The sequence below is a fragment of the Cladophialophora immunda genome (genome assembly GCF_000835495.1).
Source record: "Cladophialophora immunda strain CBS 83496 unplaced genomic scaffold supercont1.7, whole genome shotgun sequence".
NCBI classification, from domain to species: domain Eukaryota; kingdom Fungi; phylum Ascomycota; class Eurotiomycetes; order Chaetothyriales; family Herpotrichiellaceae; genus Cladophialophora; species Cladophialophora immunda.
In genome coordinates, this window is record NW_015622547.1 from 1,223,927 (window position 1) to 1,249,154 (window position 25,228).

Sequence of the window (25,228 nt, forward strand, 5' to 3'; positions counted from 1 at the left end):
GATCAATCGGTGAGGACCATGCTTGCCCTGATTGGGTCTTTTACACACGACGTGGCCGTTGATGCTTTCGCTTTCAGGCGTGGGGCTTGCCTCAATCAAATTGTGCAATCCACCCTGCTCCCAATTGAGAGAGTTTTAGCAGAAGGGGTTGGAACGAAAGCAAGTGAGGGGTGGAGGGGTAACATGATGTATATAAACACCATCCACGCGGTGGCACGACCTTCTTCTTCCTCTTCTTCTTCAAGCTCTTCAAGCCCAAGTCTTCATCTCAGTCTATCTTCCAGCCAGATCATACTTGACCCTTCTACCTTACCTTCACCACCAACACCATCACCATGGCCGACGAAGCTACCAAGGCTCACCTCCGCACCAAGTTCGACAAGCTCACCGCCGATGACTTCAAGGAGGTTGCAGGCAACAAGGAAGCCCTCGCCGCCAAGGTCGCCGAGAAATACGGCATCTCCAAGGACGAGGCTACGAAACAAGTCGAGGAGGGTTTCGCTGGCAAATAAGTAGCGAACACTTTTGGCCCAACGGTTCACTCCTCCAAGCTCCTCCTCTCCGGCCAACAAATACAAACCCCTCTCTCCACCAAGGGGACGGCAGTCATATCATCATACTGAAACAAAGGGAGGAGGAAGATGGAAAGAAGAAGAGTTCGGGAATGTTACATACCGTACCCAAGACACACTGGGATTGATTCTCCATAGCGAAGGAGTCAGAAAAGCCTACAATTCATACCTTGACCAGCTTCGACCAGAATTGATAGAACAAAGGGAACAAGCATATTTTAGACGGACGTCGACGGCACCTGTTTTTGATCTCCTAGATTTAATCGTCTTTACTGTTTCCCGAACGAGCTCGTTGGTGTGCAAGTTGTCGCTAAGTTACACCACCCCCTGACCCACGACGAAAGCGAGTTCGATTTTGCCTTGCCTTTGACCCTTCACGCCGTGCCCCTTTTTGTTTCAGCCTCACGCATGTTATATTCCGTAGCCTCAGCCATGGACTGTAACTACGGCAGATTCCTCGGACACAACATTGTCTCTCTCGTGGTGACCGTGTTGATTCTATTTGCCTTGTCCTTTCCTCTCCTCTCCTCTCCTCTCTTGTTGTTCACTCTCGCATTTGTCTTGGCCGTCCCCCATGCCTTGGAACGGCGGTGCTTGAACACCAACACTCGAGACACGCACGGACAACTGGTCTCAGTCCACCTTCACGCGTGTCTCTCTTCCCGCCTTCTACCTTCTTTCCGCACCGGCATTGTACCCAGTCCTCGCCCAGTCCCCCTCCTCCCTAGGTCCTCAATTCTCAATTTCCCACTTCTCGATGCCACGTCCCTTACCGCCCCATCCAGCCTGACAGTCCTGGATCCTTGGACCGCTCCTTAAAGGCTCACTCAAGCCAACGGTGCCGTGACACGTAAGGTACATGGGCACCCGTCCACCGCCCGCTCCCTCTCCCGTATTTGGTTGTTATTATTCCTTTCCCACCTACTCTACCCGTAGGGTGCCGTCCCGTCCCTGTCTGGCCAGGTACATGCTCGACACGGGAATACCCAACCCAGCCCGAACCGGGAGGAGCGGACCCAAGCATGCCCTCTTCACACTACGCATGCATGCATGCATGCATGTACCTACCACATAGGGAGGTTATGTACCCAGCGCGTACCCGTACCTGCACCTGCACCTGTACGTGTACCCAAGCCTGACGACAACGTCCTAGGGTAGCGACCGCGGCTTGGCAACGGCGTCTCCTTGTGCCTGTGTTGCACCTAGCTTGGAAGGAAACAGAAGGGAAGAGAAGAGAAAAGAGAGCACAGAAAGACGGGCCAACTAGGGGAGCCAGCCAGCCAGACGCATCCTGGGGACCCGCTAATAATAGACGGATACTTGGATAGGGAGGGAGAGAGGGAGGGATGGATGGACGGCACAGGATGGGTACATTCTCATTAGCTATCACCCATCACCACACCAACACCGACACCAATACCCACCAGCCAGCCAGCCTCACTTTGAGGAAAACGAGGTCCGTAGGCTGCCTCATTAGCCACCTAGCCTCCGAGCCACCTAGTGAGCGGCGTGGAGAGCCCGCCATCTAGCTACATGCGGTATTGCAGCTTCCCACAGGACGACAAGAGCGCGGACCAGCGACTGAGGAAAGCCATGGAGCTTGGGCATGGCCATCTACCATTCTGACACACCGACAGCGACGGGGAGAGAGCACACCAACCAACCAACAGCCACACGGTTCGGCACAGCAACCCTCGACATACTGCAGCAGTCATGGGAAATCCCGCCTTGGACTCCCAACCTCTTGCCTGGGGATGTTTGAAGAAACTCGGTGTTCGTTTTCTATACCGTTAAAAATACTCAAAGTCAGATATACTAGGGACATAATTCTTGTACAGCTCTGAATGCGCCCGCCCTGAAACCATCTCGCTTTCCTCCAGTATGGAAAGGCCTCGTTAGGACGTTCTTGCACGCAATGACTGGTGGGAAGAATCAGGTTGAGCATGACAGCCTTTTGCCTGCCCCAAGCTGACATTTCCGACCAGCCTCGCTTGGCTTGTCGGCAAGGTGTGATGATCCCATCGTCCCGCGAAACACTGATCCAGCCCTCGACGAAGCCTCTGTCAAGGCGGTGTTCTTTTCTGTCCAATGCGGCGTCGTTTCATCCTGGCCTGAGAGAGACTTTTCCTGCCCTTGGCGCTCCCAATGATCATTCAAACTTCTTCCTCGTCATCCAACCCATCCCCCAGCAACTCGTCATCCTCTACAACTTGAGAGTAATCCTGTCCTCTTCTTGAAAAAGCATCTCTCGAGCGATAAGGAGCACCATACCCAGCATCCGCTCCTCTTCCCACCCCGAACCTTCCGCCCGAACCACCACCTCCACTCCCGAGAGGCATATATCCTCGTGCACTCCTCCACAAGCTCATGACGAGTAACGGCGTCGCTTTGGCCACCGCGACCACACCACTCACCACCACCACAGGAATCTTGATCCACAGCGGATCGCCGCTTGCTCCAGAAGAAGCGCCAGCAGCAGCCATGCTTTCTCCAAGCCGAATTTGTCCAAACGAGCCGAATCCGCTCTGCCACCTCGTATATACCCAATATCCAATGCCGAGGGAGACTGCAATTGGGACAACAATCGCAAAGAACAATGCTACCCCTGTGATGCCATGCTTCTTCTTGTATTCTTCTTCATGGCCTGGGCAAGGTCTTGATTCCAGCTTGTCCAACTCTCTTCCCCCTTGGCACGTCGTGAGCGGTATCCTCCTGTATCCGGTAGGATACCAGAACTCGAGTTGACCCGGATTGTCTCGACACTTCTGCTCGTGATCGGCTGGTTGCAGTCCCGGAACCAGTTGGCACGTTCCGTCGGCTTGTGCCTGGTAGTTGTAATCACATTCAAAGTCCTGACGCGTGCAAGAACAATTTCTGGCGATGTTGTGCAGGTGACTGATGATCTTGCCGTTGTAGCACTTTGCATCGGCCCGTTTGCGGTGATATTGAGCTACGTGGCCGAACAAGCAGTTTGAATCTTGCATAGGATGCTTGGGTTCCCAGAGTGCATAGTCGCCCTTTTCGGGGTTCTTCTCGTCGAGTTCACATTTGACTTGACGTTCTTCGAGGCCAGAAAAGTCTAGGTGCACGGTAAAGATGCCACGTTTAGCGTTGGATCCCAATTCGCGACCCCAAAGGAGGAAGTTGCGAGAGTTGTCTGACGGCACAGTAGTGATGGCGTCAATCTGCATTTCCACATCCGGGGAGAACACAAACTCTCGCCACGTTCTGCCTTCATCGAGGGTGTAAAAGAGAGATTTGGTGGGTTGGGATTCCTTGACAATCACGATAATGCTGCCTTGATCGCCATACTCCCACATGTAGCTGCCCTTCTTGACGGATTGCCAAGTGATGCCGGCGTCTCGAGTGATGAAGGTATCTGTGGCTTCGTCATCTTTTCGGACGAGGTACTCGCCAACGTTGCCCACAGCCATCATTAATCCAACTGCACTAGGGCTAGAGAATGTGGCTGACTTGTCGGCGCGTTCGGTATAACTGTGAATGTGCAAGGAACATTTTCCAGTCGCCTTGTTAGCCTCTTCCACGCAAGAGTACTTGTTCCCCAGCGCATCCTCTTTCGGGGGAGGGAGATAGGCCCACTGGGCACCATCGTTGTGGGTAATCATCGACTTGAGCTTCTTTCTCTCTCCGTTGTTCGTCTCATCCAGGTTGGACACGACGTTGACCATAGCAACTCCTTCAAGACCTTGCATTTTCTCAAAATCGACATAGCCTTCAGTGTCCCGGTTCACACCGCCCAGGGTGAATACGTAGGATGTACCGTTGCTGTTCGACTTGATGATCGCACCATATTCGTGGTCTTGAACAGCATTTACGGTGACATGAAGGAAGACGGCATGAGTAGAGCTGTCCAAGACCGTGTAGGCTTGCTGATGTTTTACTTGAAAGTTTCGAGGAAACTCCGCAGGTGCAAAGGTTCGTCCGTCCACACTTGCATCCACCTTCAAGCTCTGCTTGTCTTCTGTCTTTGCTGCGACGATGATGAACTCCGACATGGTCGCAAAGTCCAAAATATCAGGGAAATGCACCTTTGATTCGGCAAAGAAGTTGTCACTGGACAAAAGCATGAGGTTCTTGTCCGGGTTCTCATCTTGATACTGTTCGCAGTATATCAATTGATCACCACTGCCTTGGCCTTCTCGTGTGATGAACTCGCATTTTCTGGCATATCGAACCAATGTGTCCCAGTGGTCGCCACGATCTTTAGACAACCAAATGTTTGTATGGTCGTCGTTTCCAACGGCGCCCGACCAGAGTAGCCAATCCTTGTATTCAGGATGGAACCGTAAAGTTGGTAGCCGTAGAGTGCTTGGTCGTTCTGGAGCTGTGAATTTATTAAACCGAGCTCCTCGGTCGATGGTATAGTGCACAGTCTTTGAGCCTGTCAGGAAGAAAACTGCATCGTGATGGTGAGGGTTAGGCGCAATGGCAGTGATCGGTTCCCCCTTGAGGATCCGCTCCCAAGTTTTGCCATGATCCCGCGTCAAATAGATATCTTGCTCGCTTGTGCGCATGACAATGGTCTCATCAGTACCGCTGGAAGTATCGCTTCTTTCGAGATAATACCATTCAGAGAATCGATCAGCGTTGAAGTTGGTCTTCTCGACGGTGATTTCTCCCGAAGCAGGAGTCTTCACCGAATCCGAGCATGGCCTTTCGATATCCTTGTCGAGCTCTTCACCGCCCTTCCGTTGGCATTCGTTGCCAGGAATCATTCGCCATCCGGAGGGACCTTTAAACGTGTCCTTTTCGCTCTTACATGCGCCCTCTGGAACTGCAATCGGTTGTGCTGGATTGCATTTGGTGCGGTCGTCGGGGTCTCTGACAAAGTTGTAGTCACACTCAAAGTCAGCCATCGTGCAGACGCACGGTTCAAACTCAGGCACGGGGTCTTTGAACTCCTCGTCGATAAAGCATTCAGCATCAGCCTTGCGTCTCCTGAAGAATTGCTTGTGGCCCATGAGACAGCTTGGTTTGCCGTCTTTGTCGACGCGCGCGGGCCAACGCTCAAAATCATCCTTGCCGCACGCTCGTTCATGCAACCCCTCAAAGTCGATTTTGAACATGACCCACTCGGTCTTGGAGCCTGCCCCTTTGGCGCCCATCATGAGGAATTTGAGGGTGGTGGAGTCCGGAACGGTAGTGAGAAACCTTGCTCGCACTTTCTCTGGAAGGTCTGCTTTCTTCCAGGTCTTTCCATGGTCGATCGAGTATCTTATGTGGCTAGTGGAATCCTCGTCGTCAACAGCGACAATAACTGCACCCTGGTTGCCGAACTCGTACAAGTAGGCACCGTCCAGGCCCTCGTACCATGTGACTCCAGCATCATCCGAGACATAGAGATCGCCGTCTTCGTAGTCCTTTAGGAACTTTCCGGTGTTGCCAATTCCCATAACAATACCTGGTGCCGGGCTGGAGAAGATCCTCCCGGTTTGCCTTGCATCGGTCACGGAGTGGAGATGCAGCCTCTTGTCGCCAACTTTGAGATCCTGGAACGTTCTCCCGTCGTCGAAGCTGATCTGAGATACGACTTCCTTTCTAGGAACGGTTGAGCCCTCGACGTCCTTCCAGTTGTCCACAACATTCACTAAGACGATCCCTTGAATCGCCTGAACTTTCTCGAAGTCGACGTTGCCAAAGATGTTGCGATTGGTGTGGTCAATATTCCGAGTGAAATAGGTGCCGTTGGAGTTCGAGGTGAAGAGGTAGCCCATAGGATTCGTAGGTCGGGATCCGAGCACGTCGACCTGTAAGCTGTAGTTGGTGCTCTCCAGGATGGTATAGGCATCTTCATCTATCCTGTGTTGTCCAAATTCTGCTCGGTGCCACTGTGATGCGTCTTTCGTCACGTACAGAGCCAACTCATCTGTGCCCTCCGATTTTGCAGCTGCAACCAAGAATCCTTTGACCGCAGCCATGCTGATAATCCCAGTCACGGCTCGTCCATCATCAAGCGCAGGCTCGAGCTGATCTCGTTGGAAAAAATCGTCCGACACGAGCAGTCTATTGTCCTTCGGCCAAGGAGAATATAGCCCTTCCACAATACAGAATATCCGATCTCTTATTTCAGGAGCAATCTCCTCTGCAAAATCTGGGGTGCTGACAGCCCATTGGCACCCTCGCGTCATATCGCCCAATCTGCTGGTCGTCTTAAAGTCATCATCGGTATAAAACGCCCGCTCGATGCAGGCCAAGCCGACACAGTGCTCAGCGTTCCATATCACTCGTTTAGGGTCCCGGCCGTGGAAGCTCAATGGGGCGTTGCGAAATCTCGCCAGACCATCGCCGTCGGAGGAAAATTTCCTCCACGTCTCGCCGGTATCTGTTGTCACCCAGTGGTCGGAGTCTAGGCCGATGATATATGCGCGCTGGTTGTCGTAGGGATGCCGGTATACGTCCAAGGCATTTCCGGACTGTCCTTGGTCATTGATTTCCTTCCAGGTCTCGCCTGCATCGGCACTGCGCCAGACGATACCAGTCTCTCCATCGTAGCCAATGACAACGTCCGAGTCATCGAAATAAAAGACGTTTTCTAGAGGGTTATCGAATGTGGTGGCGGAGATGGTTGGGCCATCCTTCTTTGCTTGCGTAGGCTGCGGAGAGGAGGCCAGCAGTAGGAGGAGAGCGACCGACGAGACGACTGCGCGACGACAGTAGGATCTTATTATCATCTTTGATTACCGCATCGAGCGGGAATGAAAAGGCTGAATTACAGAAAGAAGAACCGCCGCAGAAAGGCTTGAAAACGAAGCAAGAGTCGAAATGGACACAGTTGTAGGATTGGAGAAACCGAATGGCGCTGCCTGCAATCAACAATTCTGTGAGGCTCATGGCTCACTGGGCACTTCGACCTTCTAAGATCAGGGTCCCTGCCCGAATGGGGGTAAGCGTCACCACCTTAAAACGCGGCCTCGACGGGAGCTGCGCGCTGGGAGCTCCTATCTCCTTTAACTGGGCCAGTGGCTGACGGCAGAAGGTTGCGCCCCCGAAGGCGCCCCTTACGAATCCCCGGTCTTGCAATGCGTACAGGTATGTGAAGAGGGTATTATTGTTCATATTTCATCAAGCTATTCTTTCTTGCCTTTCCCAAATTGCTGCTTTTTGTCCAACCCCATCAAGTTCCCAAATATAATGCCGCCCAACCCGTTTGAATATGCAGGTAGCCGTGGCAAGTCTGCTGCCCCAGATTCCTTTCCCAGGCTCCGAACTCCCCCGCTGGCTGAGAAGCGATATTTCCAGCCTGAACGCCTACGCTCAAATAACGCACTGACATAGATGCGGATATCCCATGCTGTTGCTTCATCCGGACCATACAAAATAGGGCAGTCAATGTCACTCAAACGTCAAGTTATTCAGACTCATTTGAGCCTTAGTTTTCGAAGGAATCGTTTCATTTTGGATTCCTCGGCAGGTAGTGTATCCCATATGGTTACTGCGTTTCCGTCCACAGGCACGTCGATTCGCTCCGGTGTCGGTCTGTTGACCTTCTTTTGATGGTCTGGTTGTGATATTTGCTCCTCTGGCGAACGTAGATCTGGTCTCGTCAAGGTCATGTGTAGCGTCATCTCTCGATCTGCGGTGACGCCACGGGCATATGTCTCGGGCTGCCTTCGAATTGAAAATGGTCTCAGTCCTTTGGAGCCGTCGATGCTGCTCTTGTGGGATGGACGATGCATTTGGAATACTGCCTCTTCAGGCGTTCGAGGGTCAAACATGGTGTCTGGCTCGTCGGCGTCGTCACCATCATCTCCGGACAGCGACGGTGTGTCGTCATGGAAGAAAGTTCGATTGAATTCAGGTCGTGGCTGCGGACTTGTCATGGGTCTAATGTGGTTCCACTGTTCTCTTTCTTCCACGGAAGGAAACCCAAACTCAATGGCCTCATCGAATTTTTGCGGCGAGGCAAGATAGAGTCTGAGCTTCATGCGAGCCGCAGGGTCTTGGTAATGCGTTGCTCGAGGATCGATGGATGATATTGACGCTTGAGACCGGAGGTGTTTCAGGGAGAACGAAGAGGCGCGGGTGTGGGGAGGTATAAAAGGCACTGCTGGCGTCGGTGGTGCCTCGATTGGAGGGCGTGAGGATGATGTCGAACTGCGTCCACGACGTATGGAAAGACTTGAGAGGGAAGGGGCACGTCGCGAGCGGCGCCGGACGGGCGCTGATACTGACACTGTCCGCCGGTTTGTTTCCGCGATAGCTTGGTGGTAGTCGTCCAGCTTGAGATCGAGATCTCCCTCATCCTCCAGCCATCGAAAACCATCTATTGAGTAGTCACCCATGTCGATAGCAGAGTCAACCCGCGATTCTTCTTTGAGTTCTTCACAGTCGACAATGGTGGCGTCGTCATCAGAAGTTCGACGGTCGAACGCGGCAAAGTGGGTGGGATGCCAACTGCGGCGACGGAGTGTTTCGTCTGCAGAGTCGAGGATGATGGCGTCTCTCTCTTGTGAGTAGAATGAGCACTCTTCCCTCGAGAACAACTTCCGCTGGACGGCAGGGGGCAAGGAAGCGAACCAAGCGACGGTGGTGGGAGTGATGTCTGCTGCCGAACAGCGCCTCCTCCGCAGTCTCGTCCCGTTGAAGAAGTGGCCGGTCTGTGTGATTCCGTGGGTCAGGAAGCTGAAGGTGTCGGAGGGTTGGGTCGTGAAGCCAGCATTGTTTGTGGGATGGATTGAGAGTTGGGAAGGGGGACGTGAGAGGTTTCTGCCATCTTCGGCCAGTCTGAGACGTTCTAAACTACTAAAATACTGGTGCAACACATATGTTAGCCCGTGGACCTGCAGACTAAGCGATCGAATGAGGCTGTCATTTTGTCTAACGGTCGCAAGAGACAAGTCGCAAGGTGGTGGAGGAAGCTCCTCTAGGATGCTGGGTCGTGTTGGTGGTCCCTGCTTCGAGGTCGGAGGACCGTGCCGCGCCCAGGATGCCTAGGGCTCCCAATCTGGGCTAGGGGCAGCAAGCCTAAGCTCCAAGTGTCCAAAGCCCAAAGTGCTGGCGGCCGGTGGTGGTAATAGCGTGGGTTCGGTCTCTGTGGTGCGGTGGATGATCTGACTGGAATGACGTGGGACGGCTCCAAGGAAAATGGGTCTTGTGGACAGAGATGGCAGTGATGAGCATCCTTCCTGCCGTCCCCCTTGGCTTTGGCCTGAAGATCATGGCGAAGATCCCGTTTCATCCCCCGTGGCGATCACTAGGCACCCAGCTAAGGCTGCCGGGTAAAGATGGGGTCCGTAGCGGTGGTGGTAGTGGTGGTGGTGATGATGGTTGAATTTACCAGGAGACTGTGCAGCTCGACTGGAACGAGGGAAAGAGAGATTGGACAGAGACTAACTCACTTTTCGAATCACAACTGGAGGTAGCGTGTCGAAGGCCACATCATTGGGAAACGAAGGGCGTCGAGAGGTCCGCATCTTGGAAGCAAAGGACGGGGAGTATCGATGGCAGTGTTTGGGCTAGCAATTCTGATGGTGTAATATTTGCTCCGCTTTGGGATTTCGCCGCATATTCCTGTCGTGTCTTCAGACGTGTCTTCCCCCCAAGGGGACGATTTCTTCGGGTAGAGGAAGTGGCGGTCGGTCCGAAGATTGGTCGCTCGCGGTTTGGCTTCGTTGGGCGAGTGTGTGCCTAGAAGTGTAGCCGGTGATCGACCCTAATTGCTGGCTGTACTGTCGAGCATAGAGTAGCTAGTCTCTCGCTTGAGCATAAGGAGAGGCTTAAGCGGGCAGGCGGACAAATGTAAATATGGAGACCTTGGAATGAAATTAAAAAGAGAAAGTGTATTTGGAGGGAAAGGAATGGCTATTATAAAAGTAACAACAACGGGGTGTAAGGAGAGAAGATTCAACAAGGCGATAGGAGTGGAGGGTGAGGTGCTGCCATCCTCCCTAGCTATATGTATTTTCTGAAGCCTGGCACTCGAGAAATGAGCATTTCTCGAGCCGTGTTGTGCGTGGCCCTGGGCTGAGATTAAAGCCTACTCCGTGCATGGGCATGGCAGCCCTGCACACGATGCAAATGCGGCCTAGATACAAAGCCCTGCGACGTCTGGAATCCTGGTGGCGCTGCTGCTGCTCGTCTAGACCTGCGCTGGCGCTGCGCTGGCCCTCCGTCTTTGCTCATCCCTCTTGCTGATTTTGACGTACGTGCCTCGCGCCATCGGCTGCCTTTGAAACGCCCAATCCACACAAAACTCTCCTGTTGGCCCGCTATCTTCCGCGAGGCGTCCTCGTGGTTCTTGCTAAGCGACACCAGGTTCATGCCGCAACGCGAAACCACCAGACGTGAGGTGCCGACGAACCCACTGAACCCAGCAAACGGACTGCTTCAAACGGTCTGGAAGCTCGCCCTCCACATCAGGAATACGGTATATTGTGCCACCAATTTATCGGGCGACCTCCCACCATGTCCTTTCGTACCAAAAGGACCACGGCCTTACGGTGATGGCAAAGGAGACATAACACTACTCGGTACGCCCAAGGGAACTGGAAGACCCGACCCAAGTCAAAACAAACACATCGGGCTGTGTGCAAGTCGACATGTCATGTTTTCGGCGGCCTGCTGCTGTCAAGAGTCAAGACAACCCCTCGCTTAGAGACCAGATTTGCAGAATTTGATGCCCTCTTGTCTCCTACGATTCGGTTTTTTTTTTCTGGCTACTGCCACTAGGAGGAGGACTAAGAGATTTGGAGCGGGACGTTCGGCGGCTGAGCTCGCGTGGCAGACAGGGATCAGAGAATATCTTCTTGCCATTCAATGCACTGCATACCATTTTGTGGCTGCAGAGAAGTCTCAGATGTCAGGAGATCGGAACGTCAGCAAGCGAAAGAGGCGCACGGAACAGCCGTGAATTATCTTGACCTGGTTGAACAACCTGCTGTCAAGCTGCAGCCTGATCGGTTCGAAATTCAAGGTACTGCTCCCTTCCGAAATGCTGCAGTAACCGCATTCGAAAGCGTTGCCGATTGTGCAACCATCTGGAGGGACAAGGCCAGGACGAGTTGTTTGCGAACGCGACCCTCTCCTGGAAGCAAGAAATTACATCTCGGACTGACACCGGGAAACGACTTGAACTGGGACGCTGATGCGCCTTTCTGGTGGTGTCTGACCGTGCCACCATCTGTATTGGCTTACTTGGAAGCACCTCTGCTGGAGCTCCTCACAACCGGTGTGTCATACCACAGCATGTCCTCCGAGAAGTTCTCCGTATCGGCTGAGCGCTTTCGAATTCTCTTGTTGCACAGGTTCTTCCCATCCCCACCCTATCTGAGGTCAGACTGGATGCAATGATAGGGAACACCGGAACCCGATGCTGACGGGTTTGTCTACGTTGTAGCGCCCACGTGTCTTCTCAAATCGCGAAGCAATGGGAATGTACCAACTTCAGGTTGTTACAAGTTCTTGGCTGCCCGGGTGGACTAAGGTTCGCCAGACGCAGGCGTTAGCGAGATGCAGTACCGAGCTCGCCAGGTACAAACATTTCAGCTCGCAAAGAGCTAACCGCCAAGAGGGAATCAGAAGCGTGGGCTAACAGCAAGTCGTCGCTTATGTCTTCTTTAACTCAAAAGTTGCAGTCGTCATATCGGCAATAGTGACAAATGTATTAGTAGCTTACCATCGCTTGGGAGGACATCCAGTGCGCATTTTTTATTATTTCTGGTGTCCATGGCCGGGTAGACCGGTGAGCCGGTGGTGTGAGGGTGTGGGATACCAAATACAGGGGCAGCGAGGCAGCCGGATTGCTGACGAAACTCCGGAGTTCGGTGGTTCTGGGCAACTGCCTGCCAGCAAAATGCTGGGGGGGGGGGGGGGGGGGGGGGGGGGGGGGGGGGGGGGGGGGGGGGGGTGTGGTAAACTAGTCCACGGCATATTCCCTGGCAATAGGGGCTCGACTCGAGTGTCCTGGTTACCAGCCAGAGGCGTACAGCTATAGGCTGCCAGGTCCCAAATCCCAAGGGGAGGCTTCAGCCAGTCGACCAGTATCCTTGAGTCGAACAGGCACGAGGAAGGGGGGAATTAGGGGGCATTGGCCCAAGCCAAGCCTGCTACTGCTTCACGGGTGTTTTTGAGGGAAGGGCGATCGACGAAGCGATGGGAAGTTAAGAATTGGGCTGTAACAAAAACTTAGTATCGTCTCTTCGGACACCATGTTGGATTGTTGAATAGTCCCAAAGGGGCCTTCTATTCTTACAAGACTGCGAGTGCTGGCATATTCAGCTCGCAAGATGAGGGCTGATGAAAAAAGGAATAAACAGTCCGAAGGGAATATGCAGGTCTCTGAAGTGGCCGGCCACCGCAGCCAACCACAACACGGTGCCTGGAACAAGGTCCCATTGATGGTGTCGAATGCGGGGAGAAAGTCAGCAGTCGAGTGGTGGGAGTGGTGGGCGCTGGGAATCGGTGGCGGTGGTTGATGAGGGCGACGCTCAAATCGAGGCTGAGGAAACAGGGGGGGAGATGGGGGAGACGGACGCCCCTATTCCGCAACCCGTTAGGCTTCCCTAACGTGCTCGTGCGCTTGGAGCTTACCAGAGGCTGCTAGGCCTGATGAGCCTCTAGCCTGGGCGCTAAGTGGTCGAAACGGGCTTGCGAAGGTTTCCTGGTGTGTCGCGGCGGGCGCCCTTAGCACCACTGGCATCATTGGCATCGCAACCCTCCAGCCAACGCGACGGCGCGGTTGAAGAAACCCCCCGTGTCATTGTCTCAAACGAGCAGTCAATCAACATCTGCGGTTTTTGCCTGCGCACTCCTTGATTTTATTTTGGTCGTCGACTGACACCACACTTCCCTCCACAGCAGAAAAAGTCCTTCCTCCTGCTTATATCCTCCCTACCGCTCTTGTGTTAAGACTTGTGCGACTCATCTCCACTGTGCCTTCGAGCTCCCTTCCTTGTGCCATCCCTTACAGGCATCGCGCTTCATCCCTCGGCCTCACTTTTAATCTTGCCTCAGTTGCCTTCCGGAAAAGATGCGTTTCGCACACGCGTTGGTCGCTGCCCTTTGCGCAGTGGTCGCATCCGCCCAGCAGAACAATGCCATCAGCATTCCTGGTGGTCAGGGCACTTTGGATGTGACGGCAGGCCAGCCCCTGACCATCGAATGGACCAATCCCTCAAGCGGCACCGTGACCATCAAGCTGCAGCAAGATCCTATCACCCCAGACTCCGGTGTGGTCCTGGCCTGTATGTGAACATCTAGATTATGCTGTAGCTTCTCTTAGGAGTATCTGCTTACCTGACTGTAGCTGGCGTCCCTGCCTCCGCCCTAACGGCAACCCTTCAAATCCCACCTGCGCAGGACGTCAACTCTCACGTCTACACCATTGAGATCATCGATGACACGAACCCCAACAACATCAATTTCTCTCCCAACTTCGGTATCCAAGGCGCCACTGGAACAGCCACTGGAGTTGTCACTGGTACTGCTACCTCCACCGACTCTGCAAGTACCTCGGGCAGCACTACCGATACTTCATCTGGCACGAGCACTGGCACAGACTCTTCAACAACACTCACCTCGACCGACAGCCTCATTACCTCCACCACAAGCTCCGCGAGCAGCAGCAGCAGCAGCAGCGAGAGTTCGGCAAGCACAACCAGCTCTCAAGAGACGACCGTGTCGACGAGCTCTGCTCTTCCATCTGAGACCACATCAGCTCCGGATTCCAACAGCAACGGGGCTGTCAGCTTGAAATTCCAGGGCGGTCTGTTCGCCATGGCAGTTGGGCTGATCGCGGTCTTGTAAAGTGCGTTTCTCGGAGACGAAATACAGAAGCGAAGTCCAATTTTCTTGTACAATCTTGGCATCCACTTCACCTGCATGTGGATATACCTTTGCAGCAGTCTGTATTCATAGCATCCCTGCTCGGATTCGGGCTTCGACCTTTGTCCATTACCACTGTATTGACTTCGAAAAGAGGAGGATCTTTCGGTGAGGTCGGATGGCATTTAATTGCTCAGAAAGAACGCAAGAGGTTGCAGTACAGGTTTCCTGGAGCATAGTGGAGGACATACATGGATTTCCAGCATGGCGCTTGTTTGATCAAAAGGAGGGACAGGAGCTGGATCCTGGATATCAGGATGCTGCGCTTTGCATAGCACAAAAGAATAATAAGACGTATCAATTGCGCCGGTGCTGTACCTTGGTTTCCTTTCTCTTTATGGGTGCTAATCTCAGGATGACGGCGTCGACCGAGTACACGGTGAGAGCAACGCCTGTGAAGGAAGGAGGTCAAGTTGGTGAGAACCCATTGCTCAGGGGAGGCAAGAAATCCCCAAAACAAACACAAACACCAAATGCATGCCGGCCGGCCCTCATTACGCCAGCAAAATGAGCAAACTCAGACGGGCTGGTCGACGCCTGAGGCATTGCATTCCAGATGGTAAAAATGCAGACCAACCATGCGGGCGCTGACAGGATGTGGCCGAGGGCTAATCGTCTTCTTGCGCAAGCAGATGGACGACGAGTCTGACCCTCCTTTTCAAACCCTTGGACAATTGGCCGCCCCTCGGGGCTTCTTGGATGGTGGTAAGACGGTTGAGGAGAGAGGGAAGAGAGGCTTCATCCTGGCTCAGATGCCCAGACCAATCGAACTTTGACCCCCATACCGGTTCCGAGGGAAAGAGCCAACAAATCGAGCCTCGCAGTCTTTCTTTGTTCTCTCCATCCAGCACGTCGATGGATGCAACTCTGTGTCGACTTTCACTTTTTGCATGTGCGATTATTGACTCGGAGCTATGCAGATCAGCAACGTCTTTGCAGATAGTGACATGCATTATCAAGCATGATATCCGAGCTGCCAACACACCAATCAACCGGGCAAAGTATTCCACGTTTGTTTGGTTGTTTTTTTTTTTCACCGCCATGTCTTTGGCTGAGAAACGATAATGCAAGCATGTCTCGTCATTTCGCTTCGCAGGCTCTGGACACATCCACTCCATCTTTATCGAACAGTTCTTTTCCTATACGATTGTTTTGCAATGCACTCGCAGGCGGGCAATGGGACTAACTGCCTCGATGTAGTAAGTGTTATCAATCAGAAGAATGGGTACGGGAAGAGCAAGAGGATGAGTCGGGTTGACTCTCGCCCTGCACCCACCCATCTCCTCTCGGTGCACGCGTTGTTCTGCGTTGTCTTGCCAAAAGAGGTTTTGGTTGTGTTACTAGAGGACTAGATTTGTGTACAGACATGCCAGGGCTTCGACGCTACAGAATGGCGATGATATGGCTATCTATCATGTGGGAACTCGACTTTAGTCTATCAGCTGTGCAACCACATCACCTTGTCCCTTGGCCTGCTTCATCGCAATCGCAATCACAATCACAATCACACATACTGTACTCCGTACTTGCAGGTACAATCCAGCCTTCAGCCAGCCTCGAGCATCCTCTAGCCATGTCCACCTGCCCTCGACCCGCACCAGGTCCAGCCCGAAAGCTGTTGTTCCACCCGTCCTCGAGGGAAACCGGACTCCACTCACCGGTCTGTCTATCAATAGTCTTTCTCCTCACAGATAAAAAAAAAACTCTGCGAACATATCCACCTACCTGCTCGTATACTACTCTGCTCTAGCCCCTTCCTCCACCACGGAACAACGCGCACTCGATGGACCGGATCCAGTATTTAGCTACCTGACGAGTTGATGTACCTACTCGTACATAGTAAGTCAATGCGGGTACAGACGCGGTTCCGTCGTGCACCCAGCGTTCGGCGCCACCACTACCCGAAGCACCTCCCCTCCAATGCCTTCGCCCCAGGAGTAGAGGCTTTTTCGTTGTTTGCAAAAGTCCCATTTCTGCTACGCGCACACACACCCCTACTCGGTCCTCCGCCATGGCTTGGACGAAGTACCTATCAAGAGCTATTGACATACCTAGGTACCTAGCGCGCCATCACAGCCAGTCACCCAACGGGGGGGGAGGGGGGGAGGTGGAAAAGTTCAAAGCTCCAGGGATCAAAAGAGACAGTCTACAACAGCCACATACATACCGGGTAACAGTGGTAGGCACATATCTCCCATACAAGGACCCCGCGACACGCGACGCGAGTTCTTGGTGGTTGACTTGCCCGAGCAAAAGCCGTCGGTGCCACCACCACCACTTGATTGCGCCGCCGCCCCCACGATCGTCCTTCGTCGCCGTCCTTGAAATCGACGACGGTTGTGCGTTCCGTCGTGGCTGGGCCCAAAGGGCTCCGTGGGTGGGCAGCAGAGCAGCATTGCGCCACGAGTTCGTTCGCCAAGTCACATCTCGTCGCCGCTAACTACATACCTATGTACCTACAATCTAGCTTCCTACAACGTCTAGCCACAGAGTAGCTACTATTACTGACGAAAGTCTTATTTGCGTGCCCGGCGTTCTACAGTATGTACCTAACCCTCCCGACTCGCACGGACATAGTCTACATCCCTTCTTTCCATCCATTGATCCGGTCGTCCCGGTTCCGGTCCTCGAGACAAAGAAGCGAGGGGGTTGAGCAACCCGTGATTTTACCTACCTACCTACCTAACAAACCGAACGACAACCATTGTCCCTGCGCACATGGCGATATGCAAGACGTGCAAAGTTCGGCTCTACAGAAAAGGTTTCACTCCTTCAAGGCGATTCGTGTAATGGTTCTTTGTGTAACAAGTAAAATCAAATCACCGCTTCCTTTCTCCCCTTCGCCGCTCCCGCTCTCCAGGGTACCGACCTCTGCATGGGCCACGGGCTCCATGGCGGAACAAACCCCCAGCGGCCCCGAGGAGTTCTTTGTGTCAACGACGGCCCTGGAACATCAACGTCCTGTATGTAACCATGGCATGCCTCCCCTTTCTCCACCTGCCCCCGGCCTCCGGTCTCCGGGTCGTCCGTCACCCCTCTCGTACACCCACAACCCAGAGCCCACGGCGCGTAGAGAACAGGCTAAATGGACGGGCAGGGGACTGTTTCTTCGTGGGGGGTGAAATCGTCGTGGAAACCCCAGAAGAGATATTACTCCGTGGAGGAGTGGGGGGTTTGAGTCGCCCATTTGGGGGTTTGTGAGCGCATGGTGAAACTACAAGGAAGCAAGCGGGCAGAGAGAGAGAGAGAGAGAGAGGGCAAAAAATCGCATGTGCTTTCTGGTTCTTGAGTTTGGACTTTGCCACGAACAAGTCGATGCCAATGTCCGCTAGCCATGTAGGTAGGCAGGCGCTGAGGCGGCAGGGCAGAGATGTATCGCTGCGGAGGAAATATGGATAGTTAACTGCGTTTTTGTATTTCTTGCTTGGACCTACTATTTCGGTGGCCCAAACCGTCGCTTTGGCTTTTTTTGGGCCTCCAAGTTGCCCATTGTCTAGAGATTGAAAACTCTCACCTTCTCTCCTCTCTGCTTTTACAGACGGTACCGCATCGTCAAGCGCGACGGTGAAGCGTCGCAGGTGGTGGTAGACGGTGGTCGCCTCATCCTCGCGATGGCCCTGCCTCCATGGGCAAAAGACCCGTGGGCGGGGACGAATCCACCCGGCCTGACGTGAATAACCATGGCCGAAAAGGTTTTCGATTCCAGATTCGCCCTCGATATGGTTTTGTTTTTTGGCATGAGGAGTCGTGGGGTGGAATCTAGTCCACCTTGGCTCGCGTAGCAGTGGAGGTTGGGAACCAAAGGGCCGCCTGTTCCCTCGTGCGACTGTGTCGATCACGACATCATCCGGCATCATGATCATCATGAATTTCTCCTGGCCTCGTCTTGTCTGTGGCTGGCAGAAATGGCGAGATTGTGGTGTCCAGCATCCTCATGAGTAGGTAAGAAATACTCCGGCGGGGATCAGGCAGTGGGTGTGGTGAGACAAGCCTCAACCTTGCAACGGGCGGTGCTGTTCCAAAGGTTTTAGTCGAAAGATTCCCCAAAAGAACTTACAGGAGCAAATTGCTCGATCGTCGCGGTACCATGTTTTTTCGCCATCGCGATGTCTTGCATCAGGTTCTTTTGCCCCCTCCCCGGTAGGCAAATTTTCATCTCTCAGCCAAAGTCAGTCGCCAATCACCACTCCCCCCAACGGTGAAGCCACTGCCATTGAACCGCCCGGGGCAGAGCTGGGGCTTTTTGCCTCGTCGTCGATCCGAACACGTGAAGGTTCACTCCGCCCCCCCGTTGCCTTTCCACTGCGCCAAAGAGGATTTTAGCAGTGTCAAACGTGGGCCATGAAAGACATGCGAGCGACAGATGGTGACACCAACGACCAGCCTCAGCTTCCCACTGTCCAGTCCAGGCTTTCAAAATCCTTGCAAGGAAACCTTGACCCCCCCCGACCCCTTCTCCTCCTCCTCTACTATCATCTCCTGATGTGTTGCGTGCCTGTTGATCTCATTACGTACGAGCTTCTCGATTACAGCACGTATGATCCTCCCTGCGCAAAAAACCCTGACCTCTCCAAACCACCTGTCAATCCGGGTTAGAGTTCAAACGTGGCCCTTATCGTTTTGGCTCGTTGCTCGGAGGTTACAGAAGCCAGCATCCGTCATCTGTGTGCAGAGAAAGCTACGAACCACGAACCAACCTGTCGCGCTGGTCGTGCACCCTTTTCCCCGCAAAAATTGGGACGACGGCGTGGGCGCTACTGGAAACCAAAGCGTCCAATGAGCAGAGAGACATGCCGGTGCTGCTTCAAAGCGTACAAGGGGGCCGGGCCATATGGAGACCTGCAAATCAAAAAGTCTAGAAATGCCAATTCGGGCAGGAGCAAAGAGTCTGGACCAACCGCCATCAGCAGATCGGGGGCAATCGGGGGGTGTGACATTCCATTTGATACAACTCCTCTCGGGCACGTCATGCGTTTATTTGTTCGTGCTATCAAGTGGAATGGCGATACGGCTATCCCTCATTTCCCCCTGTACTGTGTACTGTGCTATGTAGAAGCATGTTGACGGGCGTGATCGTCCTGGGGAAACCGAGGCCCGAGCATCTTCCATCACCACCAGTGGTGTTGTTCGGTGAGCACTGCGCAATTGCGCACGCGAGCATCCCGTCTTCACATGCGCCACCTCAGCCTGCGGTTTCTCCCGACCTCGTCTCTCTCCACAACCTGCTCATGTCCTCGTAGGTTTCCACCTTCTCTTCTATTGATACCGCTAACCGTCTATATGTTTCGCCAGAATCCGATCTCACTTCCCCAGCCTTGTCCGAGTTCGTCCGATCCAAAGTCCCCGACCCAAACCGTCTTTCATATATACAAGGCTGCGCGTATCTCCCCAGATTGCTGCAGTCATCTGACTCTGATGTAGAGCATTCCTAGATTCCATATTCAATTTCCGGCCAAGGTGTGGTCCTGTAAACCTCGTCATGGAGGACTCGGTTTGCGCCCCAGCCTGGTACCGTCATTAGGTCGTAAGGTTGTAAAATTCCCAAAAACGCCGCGCTATGCTGCTGGACAAAACATCGTAGAAAATTTTCCCACCCAAATTTGGTCGCGTAGCTTTTTATCTTCGGTTCCAGCCCACATTCCATACCACATGGGCAATATCTCTGAAAGTATTCACGGCATACATGGCCTGGCCGAAAAGCGTGTTGTTCATGGCCACCTCGTCCTCGTTTTCGTCGTATGGCATAAACATACCAGATTCGGTGCGTCTCATCATAGGGTGGCCATCGTTGTCGTCATCCTCTTCGTCGTAAGGGGACCGTTCGTCCCCAAAGGAAGACTGAGGTTGCCACGGCTCATCCACCACTTCCGGATCGTCGTCAATAAGGAAATTCTGGTTTGGCCTAGGAGGCCGCAAGGTCTCCTGTGATGGTGAGGGTGATAGCTTTCGTCCATTGGGCCAAAATCCATTCGGAGGTTTAGGTATCTCATGAGGTTCGGGTGTATCAGTCCTGTATTTCAACGTAGTGGATGGCAGCGGCACAATGGTCTTCGAATCGTTGCTGAAACTGCCACGGGGTGTTGTTCGACCGCTGCCCCGTCCCGATCGTTGAGCCGGGGCCATCATTAAGCCACAATCATCGTCCTCGTCATCCTCGAGTATTACGTCTTCTTCGTCGGGTTTGTCATCATCTTCCGAATCAATAGCCTGCACTTGCCTGACCTCTTCGTCGAATAAGACGTGCTTACACTCTGACGGGGTCGGTACGTCAAAAGCGAAAGAAGATCGCGGTCCACTGAAACCAGGCGTCTCATTTTCGGCAGGGGTGTTGACCACCGAACTGTCGTATCGTGGGAGAACAAATTCGGAATTGCCTCGTCTCAGGATCGGGCGTCCGCTGGCTGGGCTGGACTGCTGTATCCGGATGATATCTCCCGCTCTCTGTAATAGGGAATGCTGTGATCTGGATCGTTCCAAGATGACTGCCGAAGCCGATTTCTTTTTGAGGATGGGCTTTTTCGAGACAAAGGAAGATGAATGAGATAATCTGCTGGGGGGAGGAGATGTGTTGGTCATGGATTGAGAGACACTGCCGTGCGTCTGCAGCGGACCGTACAGCCAAGTCACGTCACAATCCTTCAGCCAATTGAGAGTCTCTGGCGAAACTGTTTTGAGGTGATTTTTGGCCTTCATCCACGATCTCCAAGAAGCATTCTCCAGCCGAGTGCCGTTGGTAAGACTGCCTCGCCTGTGAACCACGTAGCTCCACGACCTCCAGATCTCTTCCTCTTTCCATTCATGAGAGAGGTAGTCAACGTGTCTCGTAGGTTCCACTTCTATTGATTGGTCGTCCTGCGTCTTCCTCCCCGCGAGGGAGGTGTCGTCCGTAGGAGGACTCGGTATCTGGGTTGTCATATCATCATGTTGGTCGGCCGAGACCCGAGCGTCCTGGCTTGGTTTGCTGGCCAAGTCAGAGGCCCCAAAGGCAGGGAATGCCATATCGTCATCTTCGTCCATCAGGTCCCTGTGATCCAGGGACAAGCAACTAGCCGGTGTGGAGGCATTAGAATCCCGTCGCGAGGAATAGGTCAATTGAGGGGAAGAGGGCGCGGTCGAGGGGCCGGAGTCAGGATAAACCTTGTCATAGTCGTGGCGAGAGTAGGGGGAGGTTTGGGACTGGAGTTGACCGCAAGATATTGAAGTGTCTAGAGAGGATAGATCAGGATAAGAGCTAGAGTGTATGGGACTCGACGAGAAATGCGAGGCTCCAGGAAGAGGTGCCTGTAGAACGGTCGTCATGAGTGGCACTTCATGAGCCTTTTGATCGAGTTTCCTTGATATTGAGGAGGTTTGCCTGGGGTGGGAGATATGCTATACACTGTAGCTAAGTGGCGTAGATCAGGTCGGTATAGGTTCAGAATTGAGGACCGAAGGAGGAGGGCTTCTGCTCAGGCAGTTCGTCCCAGGTCTTCTTTGTCGGCAGAGTTTGCTGTGCTTGTAATCTGTGGGCAGGTCTTTGAACTGAGGAGATTGCTTTCGCAATATTTCGGTTACGCAAACCGACGTGTATCGGACAGCCTAGTATAGAACTAGAATATGACCGGCAATTGGAGGTGAATGGTAAAAGGGTACAGCGCCTGGAGGGGGGGGCGGTTAGGGCGGACGATGGGGGGGGTTTAGAACGATCTGCGAGGACGCAGAGAGGGTTGAGAGAAGAGAAGAGATCGAGGATCAAGCGGCGTGGATTTGCAGGTTTGACATTGGAAGCGAGAGCAGAAAAAAGAGGCGTTGCAAGATGTGTGGAAGGATAGATGTGGAGTTTCAAAGGTTGTAGCGAGATGTATGTCGCGGCTGTGTGGATGGATGGAAAAATTGAGTGAGCGTGGAAACTGTGGGCAGACTGCAGGCTGGAGTGGGGGAATCGACCTGGAGGAGGGACTGAGTCTCGAAGGATTCGATCAGAGCGAGGGGTTACCGACTACCCTTAGCGGCGCTATGCCCACCTGCTGTCCACCTGCTGCCCAGGGGGGGAGAGGGGGGGAGTGGTCCTGCTTAGGTGCCACCAAAGGGCCTAGCAGTCTCTTAGGTGCTTAGGGGCCGGGTGGGAGGCGACAAAGACGATAATTGTTGAAGCACCCGCCCAGCCCGCGTCGAACGGTGGAGACGGGCTGCCAAAAAGGCCAACCACAAGGCCAACTACGACGGGAGAGCAAGAGGGAGAGTGCTCGGCTTCCCGAACGCCCGTGCAAGCTACGAGGCAACCCTCCAGAGCTCAGCAGACCTGGGCCTGGGTTATTGTCCGGGGGACCCGACTCTGGAGGAATGCCCCAAAAGTTGATTTGAGTTGCATACCTCTCCCACCTGTTGAGGAAAGGTACGTGGGCATGCCGCAATTTGAGTGGCTTGGGACTGGTCGGATATGACAGTGATGCTGCAGGGTGCAGGCTCATGGCAGAAATGCCGCCTAAACAAACTTGGCCGCGTGGGAGGGAGGAAGAAGAGGCTGCTAAAATGACCCGGATGGTGGTTTAGATAATGCCATCCATGGATCAGGGCTGGGTGGAGGCAAACCCCGAGCGCAGGCGGGAGATGAAGGAGGGGGACATCCTGGTCCAAGCGTGATTGGACCAGCCATAGGCATACCTAGATACAAGTCGCTACTCGTCCTGGCCGACAGGGAAGTCACCTGTAGCGAATATCAGCGAGGCTTTGTCCGAGGCGAGAATTGCCCATGGGAAAAAGCCTGTGAGTAGGAGAGTTCCAGAGTCCCTATAATTGGGCGGTCAGGCAAAAACAATTAAATGGGGTGGCACGGGTGGTTGGTGAGTGACACACGGTGAGATGAGGTGTGAAATGACGATGACGACCCCCTCGCGGCCAATAATCACTGGCGGGGAATGATCTTCCGAAGTAGATGCGGTTGAGTATTGAGCAGTGAGACCCGAGTAAGCAATCGGTACCTCGAGTCCCATATAACTTTCGCTTACGCACAAGGTATTTTTAAGTTGAGTTCTCACACCGCAGATCAGATCGAGCATGATTACCTGAGCAAGGCAATTCCCATCTTCTCCCGTCATGGCTGTCTGTCAGAATCTGCCATTATTGTTATTATTCTTCCCTCGGTGCCGCCCTGCAGACGGCGGGCAACATTCATGTCACTGCCCACCACTACATCCACCCTGCATTGACAGCTTCATGTCCCTTGTCGTTTCATTCTCTGGCATATGGCCCTCGCTCTCGCTCTTTCCCCGCTTCCATGCTGGTCTCTTGGTCTCTTGGTCTCTTGGTATCCGGGTCGCTGTACCCCTCCTTCACCCTCCATCGCAAAGCAACCATCTCCTCTGCAACCAAGACGCAACACCCCACGTTCCTCCCACTGATGATGCGGCACACCTGCAAGCCACACACCCCGAATCCTGCGTCGGATAATTCAACCAGCCCTTCTATCCGACCTAATCATATGGAACTTGCCTTTGGCCGCTGCCGCTGCTGCTGCTCTCCGGTTCCAAAGGAGCCCACGGTAACAATGGCTCTTGGCTAAGCTGATGGAACTCAGGGGTCGCACCACTTTTCTCGTGTTCAAAGCTCCGTCTAAACATGACCTGGCCAGAAACATCTTTCTCTGCTGCCACCGACGACTACAGACTACCTCCTGCTATGAAATTTTATCATTTGGTCCACCCGGCATGCATCCCACTCTGCGTCGCAACCATGAGCCACAGCTACGGATGCGCCACCCGAAAATTTCCTGATATTGCTTTCGCTAAGACCTGAGGGCGGCACAGTAGTCCCCTTCTCACCATCCATGTCCAGGCCCAATCCCCTTGCCCACACACCTCAGGCAACGAACTGGATGGAATACCGCAGCTCAGTGCATAAAATTCCTTCACGGCAGTCGTATAACGCCGTCCAGTAAGATCACGTCAAAAAGACATTGGACGCTGAGGGCATCTCCGCTTGCTAAATTCAAAGAAGGCCTGTCGCCTGTAACATGCAGACATTATCCACCTCAGCGGCTTGCAAGGATATTGCATCTCTTGCCCGCCCGAACGCACCCTCTTTTGCGTTTCAACTATCTGACCATTCTGGTGCTCACACTTGCATCGCACCTCGGCAGCAGCGATTTTAATTGGCTGCTGTTTGTCCACCCTTCTGGCCGGGCTCGCGGACGGAATTTCGCATCCTGCCTCGACGCTCAACGTGCTCGATACGAGGATTGGACAATGGTGCAGAACTGTCATCAATGGCCCAGAGCCGTTGACCGAGGACCAGGCCATTCCAAGCCTCATCACGCCCTTAGCCAGGAAGATTTCGTCAACTAGCTTGCATCCTTTGCCACAGTTGAGGGATATATGCACAGACTTTTGGACAATCACCGCCTCTTTTGGCGCTGTTGACGAGGATTCTCGCTGACAGTTCATTCGACGAAATGTCACGTCCTCCGAACCCACGCCAATGATGACGAGAAATGTCCGCTGATAAGGCTTTGCTGAAAGGGTCTCAAAATGGGAGATCAACAGACAACAAACGCTGATACTACAGACCCTATCTAGGAAGGCAGACCAAATTGAGAATGTCACCATTCAGAAAATCATTCGTATCTCTCGACGACGGCACGGCTGAGTGTCAATGTGCCGCATTTTTCATCCATATGATCCTAGGATGGCCTCCGTCCGTTTCGGCCGGCAACGAGCGTGATTGAAGTTTCTTAGCAAACCCGGCGTCAATGTTTTGAGCATTACCCAAGTTGAAAGCCTAAGCGTCGAGGGACAATCTCTGATAGCTAAGCGCCCGCAAGCCCCATCCGAACGAGG

At 53.5% G+C, this 25,228-nt stretch overlaps 8 protein-coding genes across 10 annotated transcripts; 4 read left to right on the forward strand and 4 right to left on the reverse strand.

The window, feature by feature from the left end:
* Window positions 1-18: 18 nt before the first annotated feature.
* On the forward strand, window positions 19-516 carry PV07_11212 (uncharacterized protein; the record flags this gene model as incomplete). The annotated part of the gene is made up of 1 exon (XM_016398626.1): window positions 19-516. One exon carries the CDS (start codon window positions 19-21, stop codon window positions 514-516), a length of 498 nt encoding a protein of 165 aa, XP_016243188.1.
* PV07_11213 (uncharacterized protein) lies at window positions 336-766 on the forward strand (the record flags this gene model as incomplete). Its single annotated transcript, XM_016398627.1, has 2 exons — window positions 336-495; window positions 711-766. The coding sequence occupies 2 exons, from the start codon at window positions 336-338 to the stop codon at window positions 764-766; spliced, it is 216 nt and encodes a 71-aa protein (XP_016243189.1).
* A 1,561-nt stretch (window positions 767-2,327) lies between these two features.
* PV07_11214 (uncharacterized protein) lies at window positions 2,328-7,397 on the reverse strand. Its single transcript, XM_016398628.1, has one exon. The coding sequence runs from the start codon at window positions 7,262-7,264 to the stop codon at window positions 2,726-2,728; it is 4,539 nt and encodes a 1,512-aa protein (XP_016243190.1). The 5' UTR covers window positions 7,265-7,397; the 3' UTR covers window positions 2,328-2,725.
* Window positions 7,398-7,642: 245 nt separating this feature from the next.
* PV07_11215 (uncharacterized protein) lies at window positions 7,643-10,507 on the reverse strand. The gene is made up of 2 exons (XM_016398629.1): window positions 9,932-10,507; window positions 7,643-9,343 (listed from the first exon to the last, which is right to left on the reverse strand). The coding sequence occupies exons 1-2, from the start codon at window positions 10,004-10,006 to the stop codon at window positions 7,952-7,954; spliced, it is 1,467 nt and encodes a 488-aa protein (XP_016243191.1). The 5' UTR covers window positions 10,007-10,507; the 3' UTR covers window positions 7,643-7,951.
* A 188-nt stretch (window positions 10,508-10,695) lies between these two features.
* On the forward strand, window positions 10,696-12,374 carry PV07_11216 (uncharacterized protein). Its single transcript, XM_016398630.1, has 2 exons — window positions 10,696-10,734; window positions 10,848-12,374. The coding sequence occupies exon 2, from the start codon at window positions 11,349-11,351 to the stop codon at window positions 11,880-11,882; it is 534 nt and encodes a 177-aa protein (XP_016243192.1). The 5' UTR covers window positions 10,696-10,734; window positions 10,848-11,348; the 3' UTR covers window positions 11,883-12,374.
* An 860-nt stretch (window positions 12,375-13,234) lies between these two features.
* Window positions 13,235-15,698, reverse strand: PV07_11217. Of its 3 annotated transcripts, XM_016398633.1 has the most exons (4): window positions 14,733-15,698; window positions 14,606-14,652; window positions 13,827-14,474; window positions 13,235-13,767 (listed from the first exon to the last, which is right to left on the reverse strand). In XM_016398633.1, the coding sequence occupies exon 1, from the start codon at window positions 15,530-15,532 to the stop codon at window positions 15,023-15,025; it is 510 nt and encodes a 169-aa protein (XP_016243195.1). In that variant the 5' UTR covers window positions 15,533-15,698; the 3' UTR covers window positions 13,235-13,767; window positions 13,827-14,474; window positions 14,606-14,652; window positions 14,733-15,022. The 3 variants fall into 3 exon arrangements, with proteins under 3 accessions (XP_016243195.1, XP_016243194.1, XP_016243193.1); XM_016398632.1 differs by having other exon boundaries at window positions 13,827-13,881; window positions 13,938-15,698; XM_016398631.1 differs by having other exon boundaries at window positions 13,827-15,698.
* Window positions 13,257-15,437, forward strand: PV07_11218 (uncharacterized protein). Its single transcript, XM_016398634.1, has 2 exons — window positions 13,257-13,774; window positions 13,837-15,437. The coding sequence occupies exons 1-2, from the start codon at window positions 13,561-13,563 to the stop codon at window positions 14,334-14,336; spliced, it is 714 nt and encodes a 237-aa protein (XP_016243196.1). The 5' UTR covers window positions 13,257-13,560; the 3' UTR covers window positions 14,337-15,437.
* Window positions 15,699-19,339: 3,641 nt separating the features above from the next.
* Window positions 19,340-22,225, reverse strand: PV07_11219 (uncharacterized protein). Its single transcript, XM_016398635.1, has one exon. It carries the CDS (start codon window positions 21,711-21,713, stop codon window positions 20,031-20,033), a length of 1,683 nt encoding a protein of 560 aa, XP_016243197.1. The 5' UTR covers window positions 21,714-22,225; the 3' UTR covers window positions 19,340-20,030.
* Window positions 22,226-25,228: the final 3,003 nt, after the last annotated feature.